Genomic DNA, 15,858 nt, shown 5'->3' with positions numbered 1-15,858 from the left:
GGAAATATTCAAAGTGATGAAAAGCCAGGATCTACAACCAAGATTACTCTACCCAGCAAGGCTACTGTTTAACATTGAAGGACAAAGAGCTTCCCAGACAAGAAAAATCTAAAAGAGTTTATCACCACCAAACCAGTATTACAAGGAATCTTAGAGGGACATCTTAAAGATGGGGGGAAAAATAATCAGAACTAGGAATTAAAAAATGGCAATAACTACATATCTATCAAGAATTCTTTTCACTGTAAATGGATTAAATGCTCCAATCAAAAACAGAGTGGCTGAATGGATAAAAAAACAAAATCCTATATATGCAGCCTACAAGAGACTCATTTCAGATTGAAAGACACACAGAGACTCAAAGTAAAAAGATGGAAAAAGTCATTTCATGAAAATGGAAATGGAAAAAAAAAAGAAGCTGGGGTAGCAATACTTATACCAGACAAAATATACTTTAAAACAAAAACTATAACGAGACAAAAAAAGACCTAGTAATCCCATTTCTGGGTATCTATCTGAAGAAACCAAAAATGGTATTTCAAGGGGACGTGTGCATCCATATGTTCATTGTAGCACTATTTACAATAGCCAAGATGTGGAGGCAACCTGGGTGTCCATAGATGGATGAATGGATAGAGGTATAATACAATGGAATATTGCTCGGCCATGTAAGGGAATGGGTTCTTGCCATCTGTGGCAGCATGGATGGACCTGGAGGGTATACTCAGTCCTGAGTGGAGTATATCAGACAGTAAAAGACAGACGCAACGTGATTTCACTTATATGTGGAACTGAAAAAACAAAATAAACAAAGTAGAAACACACTCATAAAAACAGAGAACATTTTGATGGTTGCAGATGGGAGTGGGGTAGAGGAGGTGGGTGAAAAACGGGAAGGTATTACCAAGCACAAATTGTTACAAAGTAGTCATGGGGATGGAGGGTATAGCACAGGAATATAGTCAATAATATTGTAATAACTATGTATGATGTCAGATGGGTTTTAGATTTTCGGGGTGATGGGAGGGATGTTGGGGGACAAGATTAAAAAGGTGAAGAGATTAATAAGTACAAATTGGTAGTTACAAAATAATCATGGGGATGTAAATATAGTCAATAATATGGTAATAATTATGTACAATGCCAGGTGGGTAGTAGTCAGGAGGAATCAGAATTATACAAATGTCTAACCACTATGCTGTACACCTGAAATAACAATAATATTTAAAGTTAACTACAATAGAAAAATTTTGAAAGTGAGGGGAAGTGGAGTAAGAGTTTCAAATTTCTACCTATAAAACAAGTATGTCATGGGGATGCAACTTACAGAATGGGGAATATAGATAATAATGTTGTGATAGCATTGTACTGTGTCAGATGGTTGCTGGACTTATGGTGATCACTTCTTTAGGTACATAAATGTTGAACAACTATGGTGTATACCTGGGTTTTAACTAACCCAGGTTAAAACCTGGGTTGAAACTAACATAATGTATGTTAAGTCTATTTTTTAATAAAAATCTTTTAAAAAGAAAATATGGTAAAAAAAAAAGAAATAGAAACCCCAAAGGTCACTCGTAGTGACATTGTCTATTAAATGTCCTAGTCTATTAAAACAATTGAATCAGCAGTAAAAACCTTCCACCACAAAAACAAGCTGTAGAGATAGGTGAACTTAGGGGAGAGTGAGTTATTTGTTTTGAATACAGACAAGTATACAAATATAGGGGATACAAATATAGGGGAGTCCTAGGACATAAAGCTGAAGTCCTGGGAGATAAGGTAAACTGTAGACAGCACTGAGTCAAGCTAAGGACTTCAACTTCTATAGTATAGATAATGTCTTTTTCAGTGTGCTCCATCCTCTGCAGTTTTTATGCTACTTACTCTTTAGTATTTATATATTACCTTATACTATTTTCTCTGTTGGATATATAGGTAATACAGTGCCCTAACCAAGTCGCAAATTCCATAGGATAGGTCAAATAATGAAGATTTTCAAATTAGGGGGAAAATTATGGAAACCTTCTGGGTCAGATGGCTTTGTAGGTGAAATATACCAAACATTTAAAGAAGGAATATTATCAATCTTATAAAACTCTTCCACAAAATAAAAAATGTGGGAACATTTCCCAACTTCTATGAAACTATTAACCTAAAAAACCAGACAAAAACATTACAAGAAAACTACAGACCAACATCCCTCATGAGCAGACAAAAATCCTTAAGTAAGCATGAGTTCAGCAATATAGAAAATGCATAATACACCGTCAGTGCGTGATATTTATCTGAGAAATGCAAAGTTACATTGAAAATCAGTTAAAGCAATTTACCTTATCAGATTATGAAACAGTATGATTATCTCAACAGGTGCAGAAAAAAGGTGGCCAAAATTCAACATACATTCATGATGAAAATTCTAAGCAAATTAGACTTGAAGGAAACAACCTGATAAAGGGACATGTACAAAAACCTACGACTATATGATACTTAATAGCACATGTCCCTAATAGTATAATTTCTACCTAAGATCAGGAACACGACAAGGATGTCTATTCCTACACTCATACTAGAGTGGTCCTAGCCACTGAAATTAAAGAAAAGGCTTAGTCTGGAAAGGAAGAAAAATAATCTTTTATTTGAAATTTTTAAAATTTCTTGCATCTTCATTCACAGACAAAATGATCAATCTCTATAGAAAATCCCAAGTAACCCACAAAAAATAATTGACTTTAGCAAGATAACGGGATACAAGGTCAATTTATAAAATTCAGTTGTATTTCTATATACTAAATACAAACAACTGGAAATCAACTTAGAAAAACAGTACAATTTATAATAGCATCAAAAAACATGATATACTTAGGAAGGGATAAATCTAACAAAATATGTGTAAGAAATATATGCTGAAAACTGCAAAACACTCATGAAAGAAATAAAAGAAAACCTAAATAAATGCAGAGACAAACTGTGTTCCTCAATGAAAGACAATATTAAGATGTCAATTCTTTCCAAAATGATCAATCTATAGTGTCAAGCAATCTCAACCAAATCCAGTAAGCTTTTTGGTAGAAATTGACAGGCTGATTCTAAAATCCACATGGAAAAGAAAAGGCCCTAGAAAAGACAAACTTCTTTGAAAGAAACAACAAAGCTGGAGGATTCACATTGATTTTGAAATGTACTATAAACTCGTCAAGTTATAATGAAAACAGTGTGGTATTGGTGAAAAGATAGTTCTACAGAGAAATGGAACAAAACAGTACAGTAAAAATGAGCCACACATATGGTCAATTGATTTTAAACAAAGGAACTAAGGTAAATCAATGGAAAATGAGTCGTTTGAAGAAATAATGGTCATCCATCCACAAATATATATATGAAACTAAATCTATACCTCACATATTATAAAATTAACTCAAAATGTATCATAGATCTAAATGTAACACCTAGGAATTCTAGAAGAAAGCATCAGAAAAAATCTTTGTGACCCCTGGTATATGGCATAGAATTCTTAGGACACAAGAAGCCTGAACCATAAAAGAAAAATTTTTGATAAATGGAAAAACTTGGAAATTGAAAAAATGAAAAACTTGTGTTCTTTAAAGAGGAATGAAAAGACAAGCCACAGACTGCGTAAAACTATTCACAAAATCCCTACCTCACAAGGAATTTTTTTATGCAGACTATATAAAGAACTCTCCCAACACTAAAAAAGAGGAAAACAGACTAAATTTTCAAAATGGCAAAAGATGGAGACACTTCACTAAAGAAGAGATACAGATGCCAAACAAGCACATAAAATGGCATCAAAATTGTTCAGTATTAGGAAAATGCAAAAACAATGAGATACCATCACACATCTATTAGAATGGAGAAAAAAAATCTGACAACACCAGTTGCTGGTGAGGATGCAAACAACTGGAGCTCTCCTATACTAACAGGAATAGAAAACGGCAGGCACAGACTGTCAGAGAAGTCTGACGGTCTCTTATAAAGCTAAACGTACACTTATCATTTGACCTAGCCATCCCACTTCTAGATATTTACCAAGAAAGTTAAATCATGTCTGCACAAAGGACTATACATGAATTTTACAGCAGTTGATGAATTTTACAGCAGTTGATGCATAACTGCCCCAAACTGAAAGCCCAAATGTTCATTAACTAATTAATGGATAAACAAAATGTGGCATATCCATACAACAGAATACTACTCAGCAATAAAAAGAGACAAACCACTGATACATGGAACATGAATCAATCTCAAAAGCATATTATATGAAGGAAGCCAGACACAACAAGCTATATACTGTAAGAATCCGTTTATATGACATTTTGATAAAGACAAAACCAAAAGGTCAGAAACCGGACCAATGCTTGCCAGGATCTAGGGTGAGTGGACGGACTGAATGTGAAGGGTCCTGAGGAAACATTTTGGGTCATAGAAATGTTTTGACTGTGGTAGTGGTTATATGACTGCAAACATTTGTCAAATGTCCATCAAAATATACAGGTGTAAAGTGTGAATTTTAGTATCTGTAATTTATGCCACAATAAATTGACTAGAAAAAACAAAACAAAGCAGATTCCCAAAATTATGTCTTGCTTTATGGTCGAATGAGTTTACTTTTCCCAACACATATTCCAAGACAGGTTCTTTCGACTACAATTTACCATTTTTAACTAGACAAATACTTCTTGGGCAGTCCTGAGGCCTAATAAGGTACTTTATATGTATTGTCTCATTGAATTATTCCAACTTTATGAAAGTGAGGCTGAGAGGTTTGGGTAATTCTATAGTTGGGATTTAAACCCAGGTATATGAACTTCCACGGTCATCTTTCCCTCTATTCCTCACTGCTTCCCCCAATCTCTAAAGACAAGGACTAAATTTTATATTCTTCATTATGTCTAGCATATATCATCCAATGAGAGCTGCCACTGGTGAAAAATAAGAAACACCTTCCCAAACTGAGTACAGTATAGGATCTGAAGCCTGCTTTTTTGGAGAAAATACTCCCTTCCCCACTCTACTTCCACCATCCAGGAAAAGGCATTCATTTCTTCTCCCCAGTACCCCTCTGCAACTTCTTAGTCTAGCAAAACATCTCTTAACTCATGATGGCCCTGGGGACCAAGTTAATCTGTTAATACTCCTGAGACAAGTTTCTATGGACATGGAATGACAATCCAAGATCATCTCTCTCAGGAATTATTTTCTTAATTAAGTAAGTATACTGTTTTATTGAATAAAATCAGTCACATCATTTGTATTCCCCCATATATTCCAAGGTTATCAATTCAACTGTCAACTTTCTCAATCACGGCATTTAATAATTCTTCACTGAACAACTAATCCCCTACCAAAGCTTAAGAGGTATTGAAGACAGGCACCCCTATTCTGACATTGTTCTGTTACAATGCTTTAGTTGTAACAAAAATCCCAACCAGGAAATCAATTTTCTCATATAATTGTTTGGTGGTAGAGAAGTTCCAGAGTTGGTTAATACAATGGTTCAAAAGTCATCAAAGATTAACTTTTTTACATTTTTCTACTCTGGCATCCTTAGAATGTTGGCAGTTATTTCATATAGTAGCCTCACAATAAATCTGTGAGTTTCATTAAAACTGATACCTGATGGCTGGCTTGTATGAGAAAAACAATTTTCTCACGTGTACTTTGAAAGGCAATTTAAACGTACCTATACAATTTTTAATGTGCATATCCTTTGATCTAGCAATTCCACTTCTAAGAATTCATCTCACAGAAAATTTAAGTGGACAAAAACAGGTATAATGTTATTACAAAACTTTTAAGAGCCTAACAACTGGAAATAGCCTAAAATTTATATCAATAGGGATGACTACTTAAATTAAGACTCATACAATGGAATACATCTCAGCTGTTTGACATACGTCCAAGTTTTGTTGATAAAGAGTCAAACTGCAGAGTATATCTGCGTAAATAAAAATAGCTATAATACCAAAAGCATAGGCAACAAAAGTATAAACAGATAGTGAATTACATCAAAATTAAAAACTCCTGTGCATCAAAAGACAACACAGTGAAAAGGTAACCCACGAAACGGGAGAATGTATTTGCAAATCATATATCTAATAAAGTTAATATCCAGAATATGTGAAGAACTACCTCAAGAACAAAAATATGTTTAAAATGGGCAAACAATTAGATGGGAGGGGTTTGGGGAATGGGGGAGAAGGCAAAGGCATTAGAAAGTACAAATTGGTAGTCACAAAATAGTCATGGAGATGTGAAATACAGTATGGGGAATATAATCAATAATGTTGTAGAGATTATGTAGGGTGACAGATGGGTACTGGACTTATCGGGGGGATCACTTCATAGATTGTGTAGATGCCTGACCACCACTGAGCTGTACACCTGAAGCTGAAGTAGAATATTGAATATCAACTACAATTATATATATAGTCACAGGATGTAAAGTACAGTATAGTCAATACAGTCAATGATAGTGTAATAGCCATGCACGATGTCAGAGGGGTTGAAGACTTAGGGGATTATCACTGTGAGGGGTGTAAATGTCTAATCATTATGTTGTTTTGTATACCTGAAACTAATTTTAAAGTCATTTACAAAAATGGGCCAAGAACTTGAATAGACACATCTCCAAAGACATACAAATGATGAATAAACATATGAAAAGACGCTCAACATCACTAATTGTTATGGGAAAGCAAATCAAAACCACAATGAGTTATCACCTCACAACCACTAGGATGGCTGCTATCAAAAGCAAAGTAAGTTTTACTGAGGATATGGAGAGAAACTAGAACCCTTGTGCACTGCTGGTAAGAATGTAAAATGTTGAAGCTGCTGCAGAAATCAGTATGATGGTTCCTCAAAAAAACAAAAACCAATAAACAAAACAAAACTTCTGGGCATATACTCGAAGGAATTGAAAGCAGGGTCTCAAAGAGATATCTGCACACCCATGTTCATAAGACTATTATTCACAATAGCCAAAAAGTGGAAGTAATGTTTCTATCAGACAGTTGAAATGCATAAACAAAACATGATATATACACATACAATAGAATATTATTTAGACTTAAAAAGGAAGGAAATTCTGACATTCTACAACATGAATGAACCTTGAAGACATTATGCTAAGTGAAATAAGCCAGTCACAAAGACAAACATTGTATGATTCCACTTTTATGAGATATCTAGAGTACTCAAACTCAGAAACAGAAAGTAGAATGTTGGTTGCCAGGAGCTGAGGGAGGGATGGATGGGAAGTTGTTTTTTAACGGGTACAGAGTTTGTTTTGCAAGATTAAAAAGTTCTAGAGACTGGCTGCACAACAATGTGAATATACTTACAGTTAAATATGGTTAAGACAGTAAATAGCATGTGTATTTTACCAAAATTAAAAAAAAAATTTAAGTCAAAATACCAAAATGGTAAACAAATGAAACTATACATATTTGTAAAGAGTTTAAAAGGGTAAGCATCTAACTCTTTATAGTGGTTACCCATGGAGAACACTGATAGGAAAAGGAACACTTTTGTTTTCTAGTCTGTATCCTTCTGTACTGTTTGAATTTTGATCATAAACATGTACCAAGCTGATACCTTTAAATTCTATTTTTTAAAAATCCATTGGATATAACTTTTAAGTTAAAATTAAACTCTAAGTACTAACAGACTTAAGTCCTTATGCCATCTTAAGTTTTACCTAGCATCTCATCTCTTCCCAAAAACATGCCAAGAGTAGGTGGTTATTAGTTCTAAAAGGAGTAATTAAGGAAAAGCTCCTGTGTCAGTCAGTGAACACGAGATGCTGCCTGTTAGGCTTATCCCAGGAACTGCCCATGACACTTCCTAGCCAGTAATGCCATATACAAATTAGAGATCCTCTCTCTAATCCTCAAACTGATAAATAGGATACAATGACAAGAGCTAGTGCCTACAAACGCAAAACCCTAGGGTTTTCAAATTATTCTTAATTCTTCTTTCTCCCGGCCTACTACTAACAGAACACCAAGCCCACATCAGCACTTTTTCAGTCAGATTTTCCTCCCCTCCCCATTTCAAGAATGTTACAAGAGAGTTAGTTAGTGGGTGGTTAGCAAGACCCTCTCAGAAACCAATAGCCATTCCAGAAAATTGCTCACATGCCAATGACGGCCAACAAGAGCACCTGCAGCATGTTTTAATAACCTTAATAAAGCAGAGCACAACACCTCCTGTACCAAATTCTGATTGGAAGTAAAAAACATTGTGGAAAAGTACTACTTAAAAAGCAAACACCGCAAGCTTTGGTAAAGCACAAAAGCAAGCAGATTTCTAAATACAGAGCTCAATTGTAAGAGTTCAACTATACCTTATTTCTCACTATCATCATTTGCTCTGTTAAAAATAGAACTTTCCATGTCTTGATCCATTTAGAATAAGCCACAGCAGGCAGTTTTGCTTAAATAAAGCAGCCAGGTCAGAAGGGCCGCATAGGGAAATGGAGGTAGCAGCCAGCAGGTTTTCTTAGGGATTATATTGCTCCAGCTTTTATCCTTCCCAGCTATTCTGGTGCCAAGAAAGCTGCAGTCTTTGCTCTGAAAAAGCTTTTCAGCAGAAAGGCTAAAGCAGTCTCAGTCTCAGACCCCCTCTGCTGCCCAATGTTTTCTTTGCATGTTGCAGCAGCTTCAATGAGTTTCAAACTCAAATGTTAAAAAAGCTAAAGCAGCCCTTTATTTCAAAATATTACCAAAAAAGCACAAGTTCAAATAGGAGCTGAACAGCTCGAACGCCAAGTTCTAAGCTGGACTGATTGCTACACTCACCTACAAGTCTTTTTCACAAAGAGTTTTTTACTCAGTTTAAATAAAAGTTCTGTATCTCCCTCATAGGCACCTAGAAAAGCAGGAAATAAACTTCTCGGTCCTTCCTCACTTGCACTTAATAATACCGCCCATTACCAGAATTTAAGATAGGCCTTTATCATCTTTCAACATCCAATTTAAATAGCACTCAGCACATGGTACTGCTATTTGTTTGCCAGTCTGTTTCACTGTTATTTCTTCAAGTTTGTGCCTAACACTGATGCTCAATAACCATTTAACAGACTTTTAACTAGACCCACCCTGAGATACTGGGGGAGGAGATTTGTCCATACTATTACCGTATTTCCCGAAAATAAGACCTAGCCGGACAATCAGCTCTAATGCGTCTTTTGGAGGAAAAATTAATATAAGACCCGGTCTTATTTTATTATTATAATATATTATATAATATCTTATATAAGACCGGGTGTTATATTAATTTTTCCTCCAAAAGACACATTACAGCTGATGGTCCAGCTAGGTCTTATTTTCGGGGAAACATGGTAGGAAGTGAGCAATTACTGGGGGAGGAACGAAAATTCTTAGAGATGAGACAGGTGTTTCTCCAACTAACACTATTATTCTGCCTAACTTACCAGTGCTGCTTATAGTCTTTTTTCAAGTTGCCAATCTCACAGTGCCCCTCCTGTTTTTAATGTATTTTTAAGGCATTTTTTAAGCTCTTTTTAATGTTCTTTTAAGGCATTTCATTCTTTGCCTGTACCTAAATACTTTTCACATTCTGATCTTAGTGATAAAAGAGTTCACAAAGACATCACACAGTGACTCTATGAAAGTGCTAAACAAATACTGAAGCTGTTATAATGTCCCCAACCTATTGTAGTTACAAACTCTAGTGTTCCAGTATCCAGAAATAGAACTGATGAAGATGACATATATTAGTGTAATAGCCTTTATTTTGTGAACCGCCCCCTTATCTACAACTCAATTTTCAGAAGCTTACCTGTCAGGTAAAATTCCTATTCTTTGCCTTAAGAATCTATAGGTTAGGCTCTGAGAAAAGCAAATGCCGAAGGCCAACTGCCACCCTCCAGAACACTTTTAAAATATCAACAGCTAATGGTGCCACTGAGTAGAAAGAAACAATGTAAATTTTTTTAATAAAAACAATTCCTCAGCATTTATTGTCATCTGGTAATAACATAAGAGTAATCGGAGCAATATGAATAAACGTTTAAGAACTATGCTCCTAACAAAGGAGACCTAAAAAACACAAACTGTATGGCCTTCTCAACAATTTCTCACTTCGTTAGTCATTTCTAGTTGGAGACACTTTGAAGCAGAGTAATATTATCTCCTTTTAGCATGATCCGACCTGCAATACAAAATTTTAAAAAAAGCTATTAATAGCCATTCAGACAACCTTTTTTAGCCTCAGAATTCTGAATTGTTCTTGAGCAATTATTAAAATACTTTCTCTTGTATGTGAACATTTTCAAATATCCATTTGTTGAAAGGCTGTGAACATTAGAGCATACATACTTTTTAAACAATAACCTAATGAAGGTAGACACATCTAGTACAGGCTCAGGAGAATCATCAAGACCTGGAAAAGAGACCCTAAAGCCCACCACTGATAAAAGTGCTAGTGAGCTGTGAACCAGGACATTAAATAATTAAAGACAAAATGCCTGAATAAACCTAAGTTAATGGGAGTTTAACAAAAATGTTTCAGTTTGTCTTGATGAAGTCATGAATCCTGAAAACCCTCTATTCACTGGGTTAAGAAACTGTGTTTATTGATCAAATGTTTTGGAGTTTCGACTACATGGTAGGCACTGAGCATATTATGGAGCAAAACAGATGGGACTCATGCACTTATGGAGAGATATAAATATAATAATCCCATTAATGAAAATTCCACTAAAAACTCAGAGAGCACAATATACTCTGCTTCTTTCCATTGCCACCCCAAGCAAAACTAAATCAAACCCCGGGAGGAGGTGATCTGAGTCCTAAAGATCCGGGGAACTGGATATACAAAGATTTATAGTGGGGCAAATGTGCAGATTCAAAGAACTGAAAAGAAGACAAATGTGGATGAAGTTTAGAAAATGAAGCAGAGAGTGATACAAAACAGATGGAGGTAAGACCAGATCATGAAGAACCTTGCAGAATGCATTAAAGATTTTATCCTGCAAGCAGCAGGAAGCCATTGAAGGATGTAAAGCAAAGGGATGACAAGGTCAGATTGGTGTTTCTAAAAGATGACTGCAGCCTGCAGATCAAATTGGAGGGGAATGAGGTAGTTGCAGACAAATAAATTAGTCAACTGAATATTTGTGCCATTCAGTAAGGCAGGAAACACTAAAATAGCTCTAAAAGTGTGAGGTGTGGAGATGGAGTTTGATTTCAGATATGCTAACTGTTGAGAAGCCACTGAGACATTCAAGTATTCAAGTGAATAGGCTCAGAGAGATATAGAGCTAGACGCAAATTTGGGTGTCAATACAGTCATGCACAGCTTAATAATGGAGATACATTCTGAGATATGTGTCAATTAGGTGATTTCATAGTTGTGCAAACATAAAGAACACGTCCACAAACCTTGACAGTATGCAGCCTACCACACACCTAAGCTATATGGTATGCCATTATGGTATATGCAGTCTGTTGTTAACTGAAATGTCATTATGAGGCACATGACTATACATAGATGGTAACTGAAGGTGTAGTCTTGAGTGCCTAACAATACTAAGTGACAGCGGGGCCTACAACCGAGCCTTGAGCAATTCAAACATTTAATGGTTGTGTCCCAAAGAACGAATATATGAAGAAAAAAGTCTTAAAAGGAGTAACTGGAAATTAAAAATGAAAAACTTAGTATCACAGAGCCAAGGAACAAATTGTTTTAAGGCAGGAGTGGCCAACAGTCCCAAATGTTGTTGAGAGTTCAGTAAAGTGAGGACTAATATTGACCATTACTTTTAATACCATTAGTCTTTGGTGACCTTGGTGAGAGCTGAGTGGAGAGACAGAAGTAGAAATGGAGTGGGGTAAGTAGTAAGCGGCAGAGGATGATTTCACGAGTGTAACCCCCCAAAAAAATAACTTCTCAAGGGGAAACTAAATTTAACATAAAGTGAATAAATTTCTAAAATTCTGTTAAGACCATCTATATCCTTACCCAGCTGTTTTCTTGACTTTGTTTTAGAATGAATCTCTTCTGCATCATCTAATACGAGGTTCATATACTCATCAAAACCCTAGAAAAACAAGCCATTGACTGTCATCTTCAAGTAAGACCACATCCAAACCATTCTAAATAAATATACCTATCTAGATAGAGAAATGCCAGCTAACTTCAGAGATTTACCCCTTCACTGCTCTTCCTGGTACACCACCACCTCCCACTTTACGCATCTTTTTAAATAATAAAGCAAGACAAAATTTACTCCAAATTACTTCTAGAACCTTCTGGACTTAAGATTTTATTAGCTATGCCAAAAAGCCATTCTCCCCAAGATTTTATTAGCTATGCCAAAGAGCCACTCTCCCCATCTTTTATAACCTGCCAATATAGAGTATGTGTGTAGATATATGAATTAACTTCTGCTACCACTTGTCCCATGTTCCTCACAAAATACTATCACCACTACCCATCACTCTTGTTTTCCAACTAGTAAACAGGGACAGTGACATTACTGAGGAAATCTATGATATCTAAAGGCATACCAAAATATCCTAACAATACTTTCGGCCACATTTCATCTTTCTTTAAAACATTATTTAGGGTATTCTGTCATCCTGGAAGTCTTATTTCACTAACCCCTCCCAGCTCTATCAGGTATCACCCCAGAACTAACAATCCATTAATCTTCATCGCATTCTAATTTTATTTGTTTTTCACCTCCTTTTAATATTGACGTTGTTTAAATAATTTTTTAAAATTAATTTCCCATCTATTTTAAGAATTACCCAGTCTCTATCAAGTAGAACAATGAGACAAGGACAGTGGGTCCTGAAAAACTTTCCTTGGTTTCTGGTCTTTGACTTTTTTATATACTGCTCTGGCTGGCCCTTTTTTGTGAGATCTTGGTCCATAAGAAACTGCTTTGAGATAAAATATCCTGGGTACTCACAATGATACAGCCCTCTATCCGCATATTCACTTGCTCATATAGCCACACCTGAATCCGAGATCTCTGAAATAATCATAAAAATAGAAATGTTAAAAAATAAGTACACAAAATCCAATCACTTTGGTCAAACAACAGAAAAATATGACTCCTAAAAAAAAACTTTAAAAAATAAAAGCCAAGAGTTTTAACCATTTGACTCATATCTTAGAATCTGTAACCAAAACTAGTTACTTGCCAAGAAACATTCTCATTAATAAATGCTACATTGGGACTATCTAATTTGATCTTCCTGTGATCTTGGGCCTTAATCATATTTCTTATTGCTTCTAGTTTCAATCACTTAGAGTGAAAATTGATGACATAGCACAAAGTAGTAATTTCTGAAGACCAAGGGCTTCTTTCTTATCTGCCATAGCAAAATCCAGCTCTAAAACAACTTTCTCTAGTTTCTCAGTTTTCCGTATCTCACATCTAACAACTAGGGAGAGACCCTCAATTCTGGTGATTAAAAATTGCAATGCTTGAGATTAATCTGTTTTTCAATTGTGTTGTCACACATTCAAATTTGTCAGAACAAGAACTACGTCTTTTTTTCAGAGATAAACACTCTGCCCTGCCAACTCAGAATTTCAGCTGCCAAAAATCCCCCGCTAGGAAAGCAGGCTGCCACTAAATCCTCTGAACCTATCCTTCCCCCTTTAGTGTCTTTTCTATATTTAAGTTTTCTCCTAAGTACTAAACCCACCACCTTATTACGTGTTTGAAAGCTAACTGGATTTTTCTTCCAATGTTTTATCGTAGGGAGAAGACTGAAGGGTGCCAATGTTCTGGTCATAATCACTACCAACAAAAGTACCAATATCCAAACACCAGTTCTGTCTACCAATAATTACTTTTTGAAATTACTAATTTTGGTCTGGCAAAGTAACGACACAATTCTTTACATGCTTGCAGATGGCATGGTTACATACCATTTTATTACGTTAGAGCTTTCCTTGCACCCCTTCCCCTCAAATACTCCTCCACCTCCACAATTTCATCTCCTCTTAACTCTAGAACACAGTGATCAAACAGGACGACAAAACAACCAAGTAAATTAACGTTTTACTTAAAAAGTACGAAACAACAAACAACTTACGTACATTTTGCAAGTATCTGAAGATGAGGTTCTGCACCAATGGTTAAGGGAAAAAAACACGCATAGACTCTGCTTCCTGGTCAGTCCTACCCCCATCGCACTTTGATTTCGGAACGCCAAGTCTGGAGCCTACACAACGAAAATGGCCTAACTAGGGACTCAGCAAGGGACCTCTAAATACTCTGGAGGAATTCTCTCACTCTTATTTTCTCGGAATTTCCCTGGCGCCGCCACCTTCCTCCTCCCCGAGACCGATACCTCTCGATTGCACTCAGTATCTAATTAGGTAGTGCCCCTCCGCTCCCCACCCCCTCGCCGCCCTCGCCCATTCCCCAGGCAGGAGGCCTCAGCCCGCCTCCCACCCATCCCCGCCTCAGCCGTCCGCGTTCTGTTCCAGCCTCGGATGCCCCGGGGGCTCACGGGATGTGGGTCTGCACTTTGCTCCCTCAGGCCTACTCTCTGTTCGCTCCTTAGCCCCGCTTTTCTAGCCCGAACCTCCGGGTCCTAACTCCACGCGTAGGATACGATGGGCTGCACCATCACCTTCTGCACTTTCTGGCCCTGGCCACGGTACGCCATGGTGGAAGCTGACAAAGACCACAATAACCCGCACGCTACCTCAGGAAGCTACTTCCGGAAAAAGAAACGGAAGCGGAAGTGTGCAGTGCTCGCGTGGCGACCTGGGAGGCTCCTGGTAAATGCCTCTCTAGCCACGGGGCTACAATTTTTCTTGGTGCTCTATAGCCTCCGTGGGAGGCCAAATTGAGGGGACTGCGCTTTGGAATGGGGGTCGGTCCCACATCGCCACCTGGAGGGAGGCGGCGGAGATGCCGGCACCTTTGCGTCTCCATTTCCTGAGCTGGGTTTAAGAGCCAAGTCGTCCCGTTGCGTACCTCTGTGAAATGTTGAATGCTTTTGTAACTCCTGCTTTCCTGGAATTGAGGCTTGATGGCAGCGTTGTGGTGGAGAGTAGGGCGGCAAGAAGACCAAACGCAGGACTCTCACACTGGGTACTGTCACCCACAACCTATCTGAATTCAAAAGCCAGCCTCTGTGGTTTGCTCCGTTAGCAATTCAACTCTCTCTTTGTGGAAGTTACTGTAAGGTGGCGACAGAGCATAGCTATTTAGTGTGAAAGCCCTGAAATCTGATTGCTGGGCTCAAATCCAGCTCGCTTGTAGTGTATGACCAAGGATAAGTTTGTAAGCCTTGCTACATCTCGGCTTAGTTGTCACCAAAATGGAAATAAAAACATTCCTTCCCCATTGGCCTGAAGTTTCAGTAAAATAGTACTATACAGTATGTGTGTGTACACATTAAGGCCGGAGTGTTTTAACAGATCATTTCCTGGGTAACACAGTTGAAAGGGGAGAAGCTGGAATTTGTTAGGTTATGTCATGGGCTCTTGGCTTCGCAGAAATTTCGTCTAATTGGAATACCCATTTTATATATGAGGAAACTGAAGCTCATAGTTGAAGGAATTTGCATAAAGGGGACAAGTGGCAAGTGGCAGAAACATAACTTGAGGTCTTCTGTTTAAGGAGGATAATACTAATGCCGCCCCATAACGGTGTTGAGATCAAAGAATATGAAAGTGATTTTTAAACTACAGAGAGCTAGAAAATGCATGGGATAACTATTTCTTTTAAGAAATTTCCCTGCCCCAAACCTAATAGAGTATCATGTTGTGCACAGAGGAAACTCGAGTTAGATTTGCTGAATTTAAAGATAGCGTGAATTGGGGCTGGCCCAG

General features: G+C 37.2%; 2 protein-coding genes across 4 annotated transcripts in view; both read right to left on the bottom strand.

Annotated features, from left to right (window-relative positions):
- The window catches only part of SOX13 (SRY-box transcription factor 13), a 205,908-nt gene extending 191,513 nt beyond the window's left edge, over positions 1-14,395 (bottom strand). The window contains exons 1-3 of one of the 2 annotated variants that reach the window (XM_081026370.1): positions 14,110-14,395; positions 12,968-13,030; positions 12,013-12,091 (exon numbers count right to left, since the gene is read on the bottom strand). The gene's annotated coding sequence lies outside the window, so the exon portion shown is untranslated. The remainder of the gene's footprint in view (positions 1-12,012; positions 12,092-12,967; positions 13,031-14,109) is intronic. The other variant, XM_081026371.1, reaches the window with a different exon arrangement.
- The window catches only part of SNRPE (small nuclear ribonucleoprotein polypeptide E), a gene marked incomplete at its 5' end in the record, with an annotated part of 52,915 nt that extends 38,166 nt beyond the window's left edge, over positions 1-14,749 (bottom strand). The window contains 5 exons of one of the 2 annotated variants that reach the window (XM_081026378.1): positions 10,131-10,200; positions 12,013-12,091; positions 12,968-13,030; positions 14,110-14,136; positions 14,631-14,684. In XM_081026378.1, the coding sequence (XP_080882504.1) occupies positions 10,145-10,200; positions 12,013-12,091; positions 12,968-13,030; positions 14,110-14,136; positions 14,631-14,684 (279 nt within the window). In that variant the 3' untranslated portion in view covers positions 10,131-10,144. Of the gene's footprint in view, positions 1-2,612; positions 10,201-12,012; positions 12,092-12,967; positions 13,031-14,109; positions 14,137-14,630 lie in introns of those variants that run through there. The other variant, XM_081026377.1, reaches the window with a different exon arrangement.
- Positions 14,750-15,858: the final 1,109 nt, after the last annotated feature.

This window comes from Rhinolophus hipposideros (assembly GCF_964194185.1).
Source record: "Rhinolophus hipposideros genome assembly, chromosome: 19".
Lineage (NCBI taxonomy): Eukaryota > Metazoa > Chordata > Mammalia > Chiroptera > Rhinolophidae > Rhinolophus > Rhinolophus hipposideros.
This window is presented reverse-complemented; position numbering and strand designations above follow the sequence as displayed.